The 15,000-nt window shown below is 43.4% G+C and overlaps 1 protein-coding gene across 1 annotated transcript in view; it reads right to left on the bottom strand.

The window, feature by feature from the left end:
• The window catches only part of LOC109883331 (fibronectin type III domain-containing protein 5-like), a 66,195-nt gene that overhangs the window by 16,048 nt on the left and 35,147 nt on the right, over positions 1 to 15,000 (bottom strand). Inside the window, exons 4-7 of the mRNA XM_031789066.1 lie at positions 13,467 to 13,556; positions 8,204 to 8,403; positions 7,272 to 7,932; positions 5,199 to 5,251 (exon numbers count right to left, since the gene is read on the bottom strand). Coding sequence (XP_031644926.1) covers positions 8,264 to 8,403; positions 13,467 to 13,556 — 230 coding nt within the window. The 3' untranslated portion in view covers positions 5,199 to 5,251; positions 7,272 to 7,932; positions 8,204 to 8,263. The remainder of the gene's footprint in view (positions 1 to 5,198; positions 5,252 to 7,271; positions 7,933 to 8,203; positions 8,404 to 13,466; positions 13,557 to 15,000) is intronic.

Consider the following 15,000-nt stretch of genomic DNA (forward strand, 5'->3'; position numbering starts at 1 on the left):
CCATATTTATGCTTATTTATTTTATCTTGTGTCCTTTAGCCATTTGTACATTGTTAGAACACTGTATATATATATAATATGACATTTGTAATGTCTTTACTGTTTTGAAACTTCTGTATGTGTAATGTTTACTGTTAATTTTTGTTGTTTTTCACTTTATATATTCACTTTGTATGTTGTCTACCTCACTTGCTTTGGCAATGTTAACACATGTTTCCCATGCCAATAAAGCCCTTGAATTGAATTGAATTGAATTGAGAGAGGGTGCAAGTCTACCAGAGTGAGAGTGAGAGAGAGAGGGTGCAAGTCTACCAGAGTGAGAGTGAGAGTGAGAGAGAGAGAGAGAGAGAGAGAGAGGGTGCAAGTCTACCAGAGTGAGAGTGTGAGAGAGAGAGAGAGAGAGAGAGGGTGCAAGTCTACCAGAGTGAGAGAGAGAGAGAGAGAGAGAGAGAGGGTGCAGGTCTACCAGAGTGAGAGAGAGAGGGTGCAAGTCTACCAGAGTGAGAGTGTGAAAACGTGTGTTTATCTGTTTGCGTGCTCACCCTTGTGTCTCTCAGCTCTCCAGAGTCCTCTTCACACTGACTGACTACTCTCAGCTCTCCAGAGTCCTCTTCACACTGACTGACTACTCCCAACTCTCCAGAGGCCTCTTCACACTGACTGACTACTCTCAACTCTCCAGAGTCCTCTTCACACTGAATGACTACTCTCAACTCTCCAGAGGCCTCTTCACACTGACTGACTACTCTCAACTCTCCAGAGTCCTCTTCACACTGTCTGACTACTCTCAACTCTCCAGAGGCCTCTTCACACTGACTGACTACTCTCAACTCTCCAGAGTCCTCTTCACACTGACTGATTACTCTCAACTCTCCAGAGTCCCTTCACACTGACTGACTACTCTCAACTCTCCAGAGTCCCTTCACACTGTCTGACTACTCTCAACTCTCCAGAGTCCTCTTCACACTGTCTGACTACTCTCAACTCTCCAGAGTCCTCTTCACACTGACTGACTACTCTCAACTCTCCAGAGTCCTCTTCACACTGACTGACTACTCTCAACTCTCCAGAGGCCTCTTCACACTGACTGACTACTCTCAACTCTCCAGAGGCCTCTTCACACTGACTGACTACTCTCAACTCTCCAGAGGCCTCTTCACACTGACTGACTACAGAACAGAAGCAGGGGACCAAACTACACCTCTCTGTCTCTTCATCCTTCCTCTATCAGAGCTTTACTTTCCACCCTACAGCTGGTGTACCTTGGCCCCTACAGCTGGTGTACCTTGGCCCCTACAGCTGGTGTACCTTGGCCCCTACCGCTGGTGTACCTTGGCCCCTACAGCTGGTGTACCTTGGCCCCTACAGCTGGTGTACCTTGGCCCCTACAGCTGGTGTACCTTGGCCCCTACCGCTGGTGTACCTTGGCCCCTACAGCTGGTGTACCTTGGCCCCTACAGCTGGTGTACCTTGGCCCCTACAGCTGGTGTACCTTGGCCCCTACAGCTGGTGTACCTTGGCCCCTACAGCTGGTGTACCCTGGCCCCTACAGCTGGTGTACCTTGGCCCCTACAGCTGGTATACCTTGGCCCCTACAGCTGGTGTACCTTGGCCCCTACCGCTGGTGTACCTTGGCCCCTACAGCTGGTGTACCTTGGCTCCTACAGCTGGTGTACCTTGGCCCCTACCGCTGGTGTACCTTGGCCCCTACAGCTGGTGTACCTTGGCCCCTACAGCTGGTGTACCTTGGCCCCTACAGCTGGTGTACCTTGGCCCCTACAGCTGGCGTACCTTGGCCCCTACAGCTGGCGTACCTTGGCCCCTACAGCTGGCTTACCTTGGCCCCTACAGCTGGTGTACCTTGGCCCCTACCGCTGGTGTACCTTGGCCCCTACCGCTGGTGTACCTTGGCCCCTACCGCTGGTGTACCTTGGCCCCTACCGCTGGTGTACCTTGGCCCCTACCGCTGGTGTACCTTGGCCCCTACAGCTGGTGTACCTTGGCCCCTACAGCTGGTGTACCTTGGCCCCTACAGCTGGTGTACCTTGGCCCCTACAGCTGGTGTACCTTGGCCCCTACAGCTGGTGTACCTTGGCCCCTACAGCTGGTGTACCTTGGCCCCTACAGCTGGTGTACCTTGGCCCCTACAGCTGGTGTACCTTGGCCCCTACAGCTGGTGTACCTTGGCCCCTACCGCTGGTGTACCTTGGCCCCTACAGCTGGTGTACCTTGGCCCCTACAGCTGGTGTACCATGGCCCCTACAGCTGGTGTACCATGGCCCCTACAGCTGGTGTACCTTGGCCCCTACCGCTGGTGTACCTTGGCCCCTACAGCTGGTGTACCTTGGCCCCTACAGCTGGTGTACCTTGGCCCCTACAGCTGGCGTACCTTGGCCCCTACAGCTGGCGTACCTTGGCCCCTACAGCTGGTGTACCTTGGCCCCTACAGCTGGCGTACCTTGGCCCCTACAGCTGGCGTACCTTGGCCCCTACAGCTGGTGTACCTTGGCCCCTACCGCTGGTGTACCTTGGCCCCTACCGCTGGTGTACTTTGCTTCTGGTACTGAAGAGCTTTAGGAGCTATGACCCTGTCCTAGATCTGATTCTCCAGAGAAGCACAACATCAAGCTGAAGCCTGAATGTTCTTGACTTGATTTGATTAGAGTAGCAGCGGTTTAGAATATTTGGTCAGGGAGAGTTAGTGCTGTGCATGATTTTGTTCAAGCCCAGCACTAACACACATGATTAAACAGATTCTGGTCTGGATAAGTGGATGCGTTAGCACTGGGGTTGGAACAAAACCCTGCACACACCGCAGCCCTCCAGGACCAGAGTTGCAGCATTTGAATTGATTGATATTCTTCAGGAGAAAAACCTAAACTATCTGCAGTTATGTTCAATACATTAGGACTACTTCATTAATAATGGTTGGAATACACTGTATGTGGAAGTCCCTAGAGTTGAATACATTTTTTTTTAAGACTAAACAAATCCATAACTCCATTTTCCTATCTAATGCAATGGTAAAAATGCTCTTTATGTAGACCGTATTGAATGAGTGAGATGATGATGATGGAATGAAACACCATTGATCCGGCTCCTTCCTCTAGACGTTCGGACAACATAGGGCTGCATGGTGAAATGATGGAGAGAGGAGAAAGAGGGGATTGAAAGGGGTAGTTAGACCCGATGGAGCAGACAGAGGAATGAAAGCAACACAGGCTTAGAGAAGTCTCACCGATGCCATGTCTGATCTCCACTTGAGTGACAGACAGGCCGAGGATATTGAGCTTTTCTTTCCTTGACATTTTAAAGTAACTGTCCATTGAAAATGTCACATCTTAAAAACACTTCATCTGTTATCGCATACCAAGATAATGTTGTTGACTCGTCGTATACAGATGTAGGATCTTAATTTGATCACCGCATTGCAGTAGAACTTCCTTTACAAAGCAGGAAATGTAAAACTTTGTAGTGTATTTGAGGTTTGAAAAGGCTTCTGAAGTTTGTAACTTCCACTTTAAAATTTCAGAGTTGATTTTCCCCTAAAAAAATTGTCCCTGAATTATTATCCACAAGATAATTCATATTTTCCTGCCGTAGTAAATTGGCTCAAATTAAGATCATACATCTGTATTTGTGGCCAAAGGACACATTTGAGAAAAATACACTTAAAACCCCCCCAACTCAAACTTGATCTCAAACAGACCATTATAAAATGCTTGCTATTTCCTCATGGAGGATGACATCATGTTTTTGTCCAAGACATCTTATTGGCTCATTGGCTGAGCTGGCCAATCAGCTGTTTACATGCCATTCAGATTTTTATTGACCGGTATACGCCCACACCATTCTGTATTGAGGGTACTACCACACCATTCTGTATTGAGGGTACTACCACACCATTCTGTATTGAGGGTACTACCACACCATTCTGTATTGAGGGTACTACCACACCATTCTGTATTGAGGGTACTACCACACCATTCTGTATTGAGGGTACTACCACACCATTCTGTATTGAGGGTACTACCACACCATTCTGTATTGAGGGTACTACCACACCATTCTGTATTGAGGGTACTACCACACCATTCTGTATTGAGGGTACTACCACACCATTCTGTATTGAGGGTACTACCACACCATTCTGTATTGAGGGTACTACCACACCATTCTGTATTGAGGGTACCACCACACCATTCTGTATTGAGGGTACTACCATACCATTCTGTATTGAGGGTACTACCACACCATTCTGTATTGAGGGTACCACCACACCATTCTGTATTGAGGGTACTACCACACCATTCTGTATTGAGGGTACTACCACACCATTCTGTATTGAGGGTACTACCACACCATTCTGTATTGAGGGTACTACCACACCATTCTGTATTGAGGGTACTACCACACCATTCTGTATTGAGGGTACTACCACACCATTCAAACACAGAACAGCGGCTGTTAGACATACTATTTGTTGGAAGGAAAATTATTTCACTTATATTGGAATTAATTATACGTCATATTTCATAGATATCTGGAAACACATTCCAAGGATTGTTGTAGCTTCATTTTATATATATATAAACCTTATTTTCATATTTTGTGAAAGTCTTCATTTTGATCAGTGTCATTGAGATGTTCCATTATCACTTGTGTCCCATGTTAATTTGAAGTGAACTGCGTAATCTCAGGGGCTTGATGTCATGCAGTATGATGCCAATCTGGGGGTGTGTGCCAATCTGGGTGGTGTGTGCCAATCTGGGTGGGTGTGTGCCAATCTGGGTGGGTGTGTGCCAATCTGGGTGGGTGTGTGCCAATCTGGGTGGGTGTGTGCCAATCAGTGTCCCCCAGTGTGTTTCAGTGTGTCTCAGAATGCCCCAGTGTGTCTTAGTGTGTGTCAGTGTGTCTTAGTGTGTCTCAGTGTCTCCCAGTGTGTCTTAGTGTGTTTCAGTGTCTCAGTGTCCCCCAGTGTGTCTTAGCGTGTCTCAGTGTCCTCCAGTATGCCCCAGTGTGTCTCAGTGTCCCCCAGTGTGTCTTAGCGTGTCTCAGTGTATCCCAGGGTGCCTCAGTGAAATCTACAGTTCTGCCTCGCTGTACAGTAAAGCTAATTTCAGCTTTTGGTTCCATTGAGCACTCAGGGGAGACATGTTTTATGGTGTGGTGATGGATGCAAGGTGATGGATACCCACTATGCACTGTGTCCAATATGTTCCCCTCACAGTCAACAAAGCTGGTCATCTCACTGTAGAGAAACAACAGAACAAATATGGGGTGTCAGACAGACAGACAGACAGACACTCAATAAATATGTCCTTGCTCATCAACAAACCCACTGTAGAGAAACAACAGAACAAATATGGGGTGTCAGACAGACAGACAGACAGACAGACACTCAATAAATATGTCCTTGCTCATCAACAAACCCACTGTAGATAAAACATCAACATCTAAACCACTGTGATTGAAAATATCAGATATGTATTATTGTATTGTGTTTTAATAGATCATTTGACTTATTTAATGTATATTATGTTCATAGAAATAGTATAACCTCATGAAAGTTGTGTGTTATAGATGTCAAAATGCTTCAACACACACACTTGATGGTTTTACATAAAACATTAACTCATCATTAACTCCGTGAACAGATCACAACAAGTCTCTCTCTCTCTCTCTCTCTCTCTCTCTCTCTCTCTCTCTCTCTCATACTGTATGTGATTTTCACTTTGAGCTGCTGCTGAGCATGGTCATGCAGAGACAGACACAGAGAGAGAGAGAGAGAGAGGGGGGTGGGGGAGAGAGGAATGTTAACATATGTTTCCCATGCCAATAAAGCCCTTAAATTGAATTCAACTGAGATATAGAGGGGGAGAGAGACATATGGAAAGAGAGAGCGTGGGAGAGAGAGAGAATACTACTATGATCTGAAGTCAAATGTTTACTGTTTGCTGATGATCTGGTGCTTCTGTCCCCAACCAAGGAGGGCCTACAGCAGCACTTAGATCTTCTGCACAGATTCTGTCAGATTGGGACAGTAAAATAATGGTGTTCCAAAAAAGGTCCAGTTGCCAGGAACACGAATACAAATTCCATCTGGACACCGTTTCCCTAGAGCACAAAAAACTATACATACCTCGGCCTTAACATCAGCGCCACAGATAAATTCCACAAAGCTGTGAATGATCTGAGAGACAAGCCAAGAGGTGCCTTCTATGCCATCAAAAGGAACATAATATTCAACATACCAATTAGGATCTGGCTAAAAATACTTGAATCAGTCATAGAGCCCATTGCCCTTTATGGTTGTGAGGTCTGAGGTCCGCTCACCAACCAAGAATTCACAAAATCGGACAAACACCAAATTGAGATCACGCATGCATGAATTCTGCAAAAATATCCTCCGTGTACAACGTAAAACACCAAATAATGCATGCAGAGCAGAATTAGGCCGATACCTTCCATAACAAAGCCATCACCTACAGAGAGATGAACCTGGAGAAGAGTCCCCTAAGCAAGCTGGTCCTGGGGCTCTGTTCACAAACACACCCTACAGAGCCTCAGGACAGCAACACAATTAGACCCAACCAATTAGATAGAGGAGATTATTGTGATTAAAATAGTATCCGACTTGAAAAAAATCTAAGTATACCCATTGCGAAAAATACCAGCATGCCTCTCCATAGGAAAACAATCAGTGTTCCAAGGGCAAAAGGTATTTTGGGGGCTAGTGTTTGATGACTACGGAGTACGCTACCCAGCCTTAAAGAATTAGAAAGAGGAGATTCTAATGCTTAAAATGGTGTCCTATTTGGAAAGAAATCTAAATATACATATTGTGAGATATTTGGCAAAATAGACAGACATACCTATATATCCCTAGAGTAAACAATGGGACGACCTCAGAGTTCCATGAGTCATTTTTTGTTGTTGTTAACTACCAGCAACGTGGGCATGTCTCCGTGGCAACAATAGCAAAACAGGCATTGTGACATAGATCATTATGCTGGGAATAGAATGTTCTGGAGGTGAGTTGGTGCCACGGTGCTCAATAGAACTAATAGGAGCTGGCAGGGTGAAAAATGCCCTGAAATATGGCCTGTTTTTTTTGTGTGATTACTTCAAAACTACGGCAAGCAGTTGGGACATATGGTAATATTATGAAACGTGGCTCCATGGCGGATGCAATGAACTAGTTTATATCAGAAAGTAGAAGAAGCGTGGTTAAAAATGTCATGTGTCCAGCCTACTAGGGATAACTTCACCTATTCAGGTTCCCCACTCTGGATGGTGGGTGATTGTGGTCCACAGTGGGCTGGGCTGTTGTGATTGGCTGAGCTGGGTTCCTGGGTGGGGTCTATGCTGTAGTCTTTGAGGTGCTGATTGGTGTAGGAGATGGTGTCAGGAGTCTTAGCTCGGAGCTGGAGAGCTCATCATCATCGTCGTGGTGATCGTCATGTTGCAGACGACATGCACGGCCTCTCGCTTGGAACCAAACAAACACATCCCATCCTCGTGGATGTCAGTCAGGCTACTCTGAAACCAGGGGTCATGTTCAATATGTGCCAACGTTTCCAAATGTTTCCAAATGGATGGTGCATACTGTCATTCAGACAGTTAGTGATCCAGGTTCAAGATATTGACTGGTGTCCTTTTTGGATCCATTGTCGGCCATTTTCAATCAATTGACCACACAGTTTCCAGGATCCAGGGGCTCCCCAAATTCAAAAGAGAGTGGCAATGAACAAGTTCTGTTTGCTTCAAAGACAACTGTTTTTTTTTTTTTTGACTCTGGTCGTGGCTTTATCAATGCGTCCTGGGTTACATTCTGGTCTTAGTATTAGTCCTGGTCTGTTTCTGTTGTTGCAAGGAGGGTTCTGAATGGTTTCGGGGGAGTTTGAGAATGGCTTCTTTTGGTCTCAGGATCTGTGTGTGAGGAACAATTAGAAATAGACAGGTCAGTTGTTATGAAAAGCATTCAGACTTCCCTATTTGGTGGTGAAGGTTTTGAGGACTGTGTCCCTATTCGCCACACTTTTCTCAAAGTGTGCACTCGCATACTGTCCGTCATGGATTTGTGTAAGAGGGAATCTCTATCATTTGTTAAATTCATGGCCGTGTGAAAGTAAACACGTAAGTATGAAGAATCTGGATCGAGCCCCAGGTGTGAGGGTTCTGGTTGGCTGTGTCGTCTCACCTGTCCTAAGGAATCGGATGAGTTATTGCCATATAGCTGAGTGGACTGTGGGGGCTGGTTTCAGAGGTTGCTACGCAGTAGGCCTCCCTGTGGGTGTTCGGGCGTACTGCATTCGGACGAGGTCTTGGCTTTGTCCTTGTTGTTGTTGGGTTCGTTGTCTTTGATGATGTCATACTGACGACAGAACAGGAGGATCACACCTGAGAGGGAGGGAGAGAAGAGTGAGAGAGGAGGGGATGGAGGGAGAGAGGGGGAGAGAGAGATGGTATCCTAAATGAAAAGATAAAATATACAGACCTCAAATTGGCAAAACTCTTTAACATCATCCTCAGCTCTGGAATCTTCCACAATATTTGGAACCAAGGACGGATCACCCCAATCCACAAAACTGCCTGTTCCATCTCAAATTTCACCCCAATAACTACCGTGGGATATGCATCAACAGCAACCTTGGGAAAATCCTCTGCATTATCATTAACAGCAGCCTCTTACATTTCCTCAGTGAAAACAATTTACTGAGCAAATGTCAAATTATCTCTTTACGAAATTACTGTACGACAGACCACATATTCTGCTACACAAATGGATTGAATGGGGGGAAAAACATACGACATTATGAAATCCATGTACACAAACAACAAGTGTGAGGTTAAAATTGGCCAAAAACAGACATTTCTTTCCACAGGGCTGTGGGGTGAGACAGGGATGCAGCTTGAGCCCCACCCTCTTCAACATATTTATCAACAAATTGGCGAGGGCACTAGAACAGTCTGCAGCACCCGGCCTCACCCTACTAGAATCTGAAGTCAAATGTCTACTGTTTGCTTATGATCTGGTGCTTCTGTCACCAACCAAGGAGGGCCTACAGCAGCACCTAGATCTTCTGCACAGATTCTGCCAGAGCTCAGCCTTGACAGTAAATCTCAGTAAGATAAAAAATAATGGTGTTCTAAAAAAGGTCCAGTTGCCAGGACCACAAATACAAATCAGTTATAAAACAAATTGGATGCAGTCTATCACAGTGCCATCCGTTTTGTCACCAAAGCCCCATATACTACCCACCACTGCGACCTTTACACTCTCGTTGGCTGGCCCTAGCTTCATATTAGTCGCCAAACCCACTGGCTCCAGGTCATCTATAAGTTTCTGCTAGGTAAAGCCCCGCCTTATCTCAGCTCACTGGTCACCATAGCAGCACCCACCCGTAGCACGCACTCCAGCAGGTATATTTCACTGGTCGCCCCCAAAGCCAATTCAACATTTGGCCACCTTTCCTTACAGTTCTCTGCTGCCAATGACTGGAACGAACTGCAAAAATCACTGAAGCTGGAGACTCATATCTCCCTCACTAACTTTAAGCACCAGCTGTCAGAGCAGCTCACAGATCACTGCACTTGTACATAGCCCATCTGTAAATAGCCCATCCAACTACCTCATCCCCATACTGTTATTTATTTTATTTATCTTGTTCCTTTGCACCCCAATATCTTTACTTGCACATTCATCTTCTGTACATCTATCACTCCAGTGTTTAATTGCTTAATTGTAATTATTTTGCCACTACGGCCTATTTAAATAAAGGTGAAATAAAATAAATAAAAATGGCCCTTTATGGTTGTGAGGTCTGGGGTCCGCTCACCGACCAAGAATTCACAAAATGGGACAAACACCAAATTGAGACTCCGCATGCAGAATTCTGCAAAGAATCCTCCTTGAACAACGTAAAACACCAAATAATGCATGCAGAGCAGAATTAGGCCGATACCCGCTAATTATCAAAATCCAGAAAAGAGACGTTAAATTCTACAACCACCTAAAATTAAGTAATTCCCAAACCTTCCATAACAAAGCCATCACCTACAGAGAAATTAACTTTGAGAAGAGTCCCCTAAGCAAGCTGGTCCTGGGGCTCTTTTCACAAACACAAACAGACCTCACAGAGCCCCAGGACAGCAACACAATTAGACCCAACCAAATCATGAGAAAACAAAAAGATAATTACTTGACACATGGGCAAGAATTTACCCAAAAAAACTGAGCAAACTAGAATGCTATTTGGTCCCTAATCAGAGAGTACACAGTGGCAGAATACCTGACCATTGTGACTGACTTAAATTAAGGAAAGCTTTGACTATGTACAGACTCAGTGAGCATAGCCTTGCTATTGAGAGAGGCCGCTGAAGGCAGACTTGGCTCTCAAGAGAAGTGTGCACACTGCCCATAAAATGAGGTGGAAACTGAGTTGCCCTTCCTAACCTGCCAAATGTATGACCATGTTAGAGACACATATTTCCCTCAGACTACAAAGACCCACAAAGAATTGGAAAACAAATGCAATTTTGATAAACTCCCATATCTACTGGGTGAAATACCACAGTGTGCCATCACAGCAGCAAGATTTGTGACCTGTTGCCACAAGAAAAGGGGCAACCAGTGAAGAACAAACACCATTAAAAATACAACCCATATTTATGTTGATTTATTTTCCCTTTTGTACTTTAACTATTTGTAGATCGTTATAACACTGTATATATGTTGTAATGTTTACTGTAATGTTTACTGTAATGTTGTAATGTTTACTGTAATGTTGTAATGTTTACTGTAATGTTGTAATGTTTACTGTAATGTTGTAATGTTTACTGTAATGTTGTAATGTTTACTGTAATGCTGTAATGTTTACTGTAATGTTGTAATGTTTACTGTAATGTTGTAATGTTTACTGTAATGCTGTAATGTTTACTGTAATGTTGTAATGTTTACTGTAATGTTGTAATGTTTACTGTAATGTTGTAATGTTTACTGTAATGTTTACTGTAATGTTGTAATGTTTACTGTAATGTTTACTGTAATGTTGTAATGTTTACTGTAATGTTGTAACGTTTACTGTAATGTTGTAATGTTTACTGTAATGTTGTAACGTTTACTGTAATGTTGTAATGTTTACTGTAATGTTTACTGTAATGTTGTAATGTTTACTGTAATGTTGTAACGTTTACTGTAATGTTGAAACGTTTACTGTAATGTTGAAACGTTTACTGTAATGTTTACTGTAATGTTGTAATGTTTACTGTAATGTTTACTGTAATGTTGTAATGTTTACTGTAATGTTGTAACGTTTACTGTAATGTTGTAACGTTTACTGTGATGTTTACTGTAATGTTGTAACGTTTACTGTAATGTTTACTGTAATGTTGAAACGTTTACTGTAATGTTGAAACGTTTACTGTAATGTTGAAACGTTTACTGTAATGTTGTAATGTTTACTGTAATGTTGTAACGTTTACTGTAATGTTTACTGTAATGTTGTAACGTTTACTGTAATGTTGTAACGTTTACTGTGATGTTTACTGTAATGTTGTAACGTTTACTGTAATGTTTACTGTAATGTTGAAACGTTTACTGTAATGTTGAAACGTTTACTGTAATGTTGTAACGTTTACTGTAATGTTGCAACGTTTACTGTAATGTTGTAACGTTTACTGTAATGTTTACTGTAATGTTGTAATGTTTACTGTAATGTTGTAACGTTTACTGTAATGTTGTAACGTTTACTGTAATGTTGTAATGTTGTAACGTTTACTGTAATGTTTACTGTAATGTTGTAACGTTTACTGTAATGTTTACTGTAATGTTGTAACGTTTACTGTAATGTTGTAATGTTTACTGTAATGTTTACTGTAATGCTGTAATGTTTACTGTAATGTTGTAATGTTTACTGTAATGTTGTAACGTTTACTGTAATGTTTACTGTAATGTTGTAACGTTTACTGTAATGTTGTAATGTTTACTGTAATGTTTACTGTAATGCTGTAATGTTTACTGTAATGTTGTAATGTTTACTGTAATGCTGTAATGTTTACTGTAATGTTTACTGTAATGTTGTAATGTTTACTGTAATGTTTACTGTAATGTTTACTGTAATGTTGTAATGTTTACTGTAATGTTGTAATGTTTACTGTAACGTTTACTGTAATGTTGTAATGTTTACTGTAATGTTGTAATGTTTACTGTAATGTTGTAACGTTTACTGTAATGTTTACATCTGGTGTTTTTAGTGTACATCTGGTGTTTTTAGTGTACATCTGGTGTTTTTAGTGTACATCTGGTGTTTAGGATTAAATGAAATCAACAACTAAATAAATATGTGTGTTATGGTTCTGTTTTGTATTTGTATTTGTTATGGATCCCTATTAGTTCCTGTTGCCAAGGCAGCAGCTACTCTTCCTGGGGTTTATTATGGATCCCCATTAGTTCCTGCCAAGGCAGCAGCTACTCTTCCTGGGGTTTATTATGGATCCCTATTAGTTCCTGTTGCCAAGGCAGCAGCTACTCTTCCTGGGGTTTATTATGGATCCCTATTAGTTCCTGTTGCCAAGGCAGCAGCTACTCTTCCTGGGGTTTATTATGGATCCCCATTAGTTCCTGTTGCCAAGGCAGCAGCTACTCTTCCTGGGGTTTATTATGGATCCCTATTAGTTCCTGTTGTCAAGGCAGCAGCTACTCTTCCTGGGGTTTATCATGGATCCCCATTAGTTCCTGTTGCCAAGGCAGCAGCTACTCTTCCTGGGGTTTATTATGGATCCCCATTAGTTCCTGTTGCCAAGGCAGCAGCTACTCTTCCTGGGGTTTATTATGGATCCCCATTAGTTCCTGTTGCCAAGGCAGCAGCTACTCTTCCTGGGGTTTATTATGGATCCCCATTAGTTCCTGTTGCCAAGGCAGCAGCTACTCTTCCTGGGGTTTATTATGGATCCCTATTAGTTCCTGTTGCCAAGGCAGCAGCTACTCTTCCTGGGGTTTATCATGGATCCCCATTAGTTCCTGTTGCCAAGGCAGCAGCTACTCTTCCTGGGGTTTATTATGGATCCCCATTAGTTCCTGTTGCCAAGGCAGCAGCTACTCTTCCTGGGGTTTATTATGGATCCCCATTAGTTCCTGTTGCCAAGGCAGCAGCTACTCTTCCTGGGGCTTATTATGGAACCCCATTAGTTTCTGCCAAGGCAGCAGCTACTCTTCCTGGGGTTTATTATGGAACCCCATTAGCTGCCACTCTTCCTGGGGTTCATCAAAATTAGAATTGTGTTATGGTTGTGTAGCGACGTAAATGTGGTTCAGTTACCAGCCCACATGATGCATTGACTTGGTTCTGTTGTGTTATGGTTGTGTTGGGGTTGTGTTATGGTTGTGGTTGTGGTGTGTTGTGGTTGTGTTGTAGTTGTAGTTGTGTTGTGGTGTTGTTGTAGTTGTGTTGTGGTTGAGTTACCTGCCCACATGACCAGCACCACTACGATGATGATGAGCTCTCCAACTCTGAGCTGCACTGCCTGTTCCATCTCCTCCCTGTCCACCTGGTCTGGAGAGAGGAGACACAGTTATACTGTAGAAACCACACACACACACACACACACACACACACACACACACACACACACACACACACACACACACACACACACACACACACACACACACACACACACACACACACACACACACACACCTTGTCTATCATCACCTCTATCATAACTACATTCACACATATTGAAAATGAGATGTTGTAGTCCCAGCCATATCCTGGCCTGGGCTAATTAACCTGTCGTTAAGGATATGGCTGTGATAATACCTCTGAGGAGAGAGATAATTAAAAGAGAGAGAGAGAGCGAGAGAGAGGGGGCTTGGTTACAAATGGAAATCTCTCTGCTCTTATCATGACCATATTGCTGAATTATATCTAGATCTACAAACACCAAAGGGGAAGGGTCTTGGGGCCAAAATGGAGAAAACCATGAGCCATGACTTCTGAGGGAGAGTTCAGAGTCAAAGCAGAGTCAGAGGTCTGGAGTTAACTACCCTTCAAAAAGGGGTGAGAACCAATCAAGGACCTGGTATTTAGAAGCCTTAGATGTAGTCCCGAAGGAGACTTTAAAAGGGGTGAGCAATATTTGGACTTCAGACTGACTGACGCTAGATAGCCAGACAGACACAAAGACCGCTGACTCTGAGAGAGATGTGAGAGAGAGAGACGAGTCTACTCTGCAGAGTACTCGAGGCACAATGAGACACAGAAGTGACTGGTGTTGTACTAGTGTTCATATATAACAGATAGTAACAGGACTGTGTTGTGTTGTACTGGTGGTCAGATATAACATATGGTAACAGGGTTGTGTTGTGCTGTACTGGTGGTCATATATAACAGGTGGTAACAGGGCTGTGTTGTACTGGTGGTCATATACAGTGCCTTGCGAAAGTATTCGGCCCCCTTGAACTTTGCGACCTTTTGCCACATTTCAGGCTTCAAACATAAAGATATAAAACTGTATTTTTTTGTGAAGAATCAACAACAAGTGGGACACAATCATGAAGTGGAACGACATTTATTGGATATTTCAAACTTTTTTAACAAATCAAAAACTGAAAAATTGGGCGTGCAAAATGATTCAGCCCCTTTACTTTCAGTACAGCAAACTCTCTCCAGAAGTTCAGTGAGGATCTCTGAATGATCCAATGTTGACCTAAATGACTAATGATGATAAATACAATCCACCTGTGTGTAATCAAGTTTCCGTATAAATGCACCTGCACTGTGATAGTCTCAGAGGTCCGTTAAAAGCGCAGAGAGCATCATGAAGAACAAGGAACACACCAGGCAGGTCCGAGATACTGTTGTGAAGAAGTTTAAAGCCGGATTTGGATACAAAAAGATTTCCCAAGCTTTAAACATCCCAAGGAGCACTGTGCAAGCGATAACATTGAAATGGAAGGAGTATCAGACCACTGCAAATCTACCAAGACCTGGC

Source organism: Oncorhynchus kisutch, linkage group LG14 (genome assembly GCF_002021735.2).
Source record: "Oncorhynchus kisutch isolate 150728-3 linkage group LG14, Okis_V2, whole genome shotgun sequence".
Lineage (NCBI taxonomy): Eukaryota > Metazoa > Chordata > Actinopteri > Salmoniformes > Salmonidae > Oncorhynchus > Oncorhynchus kisutch.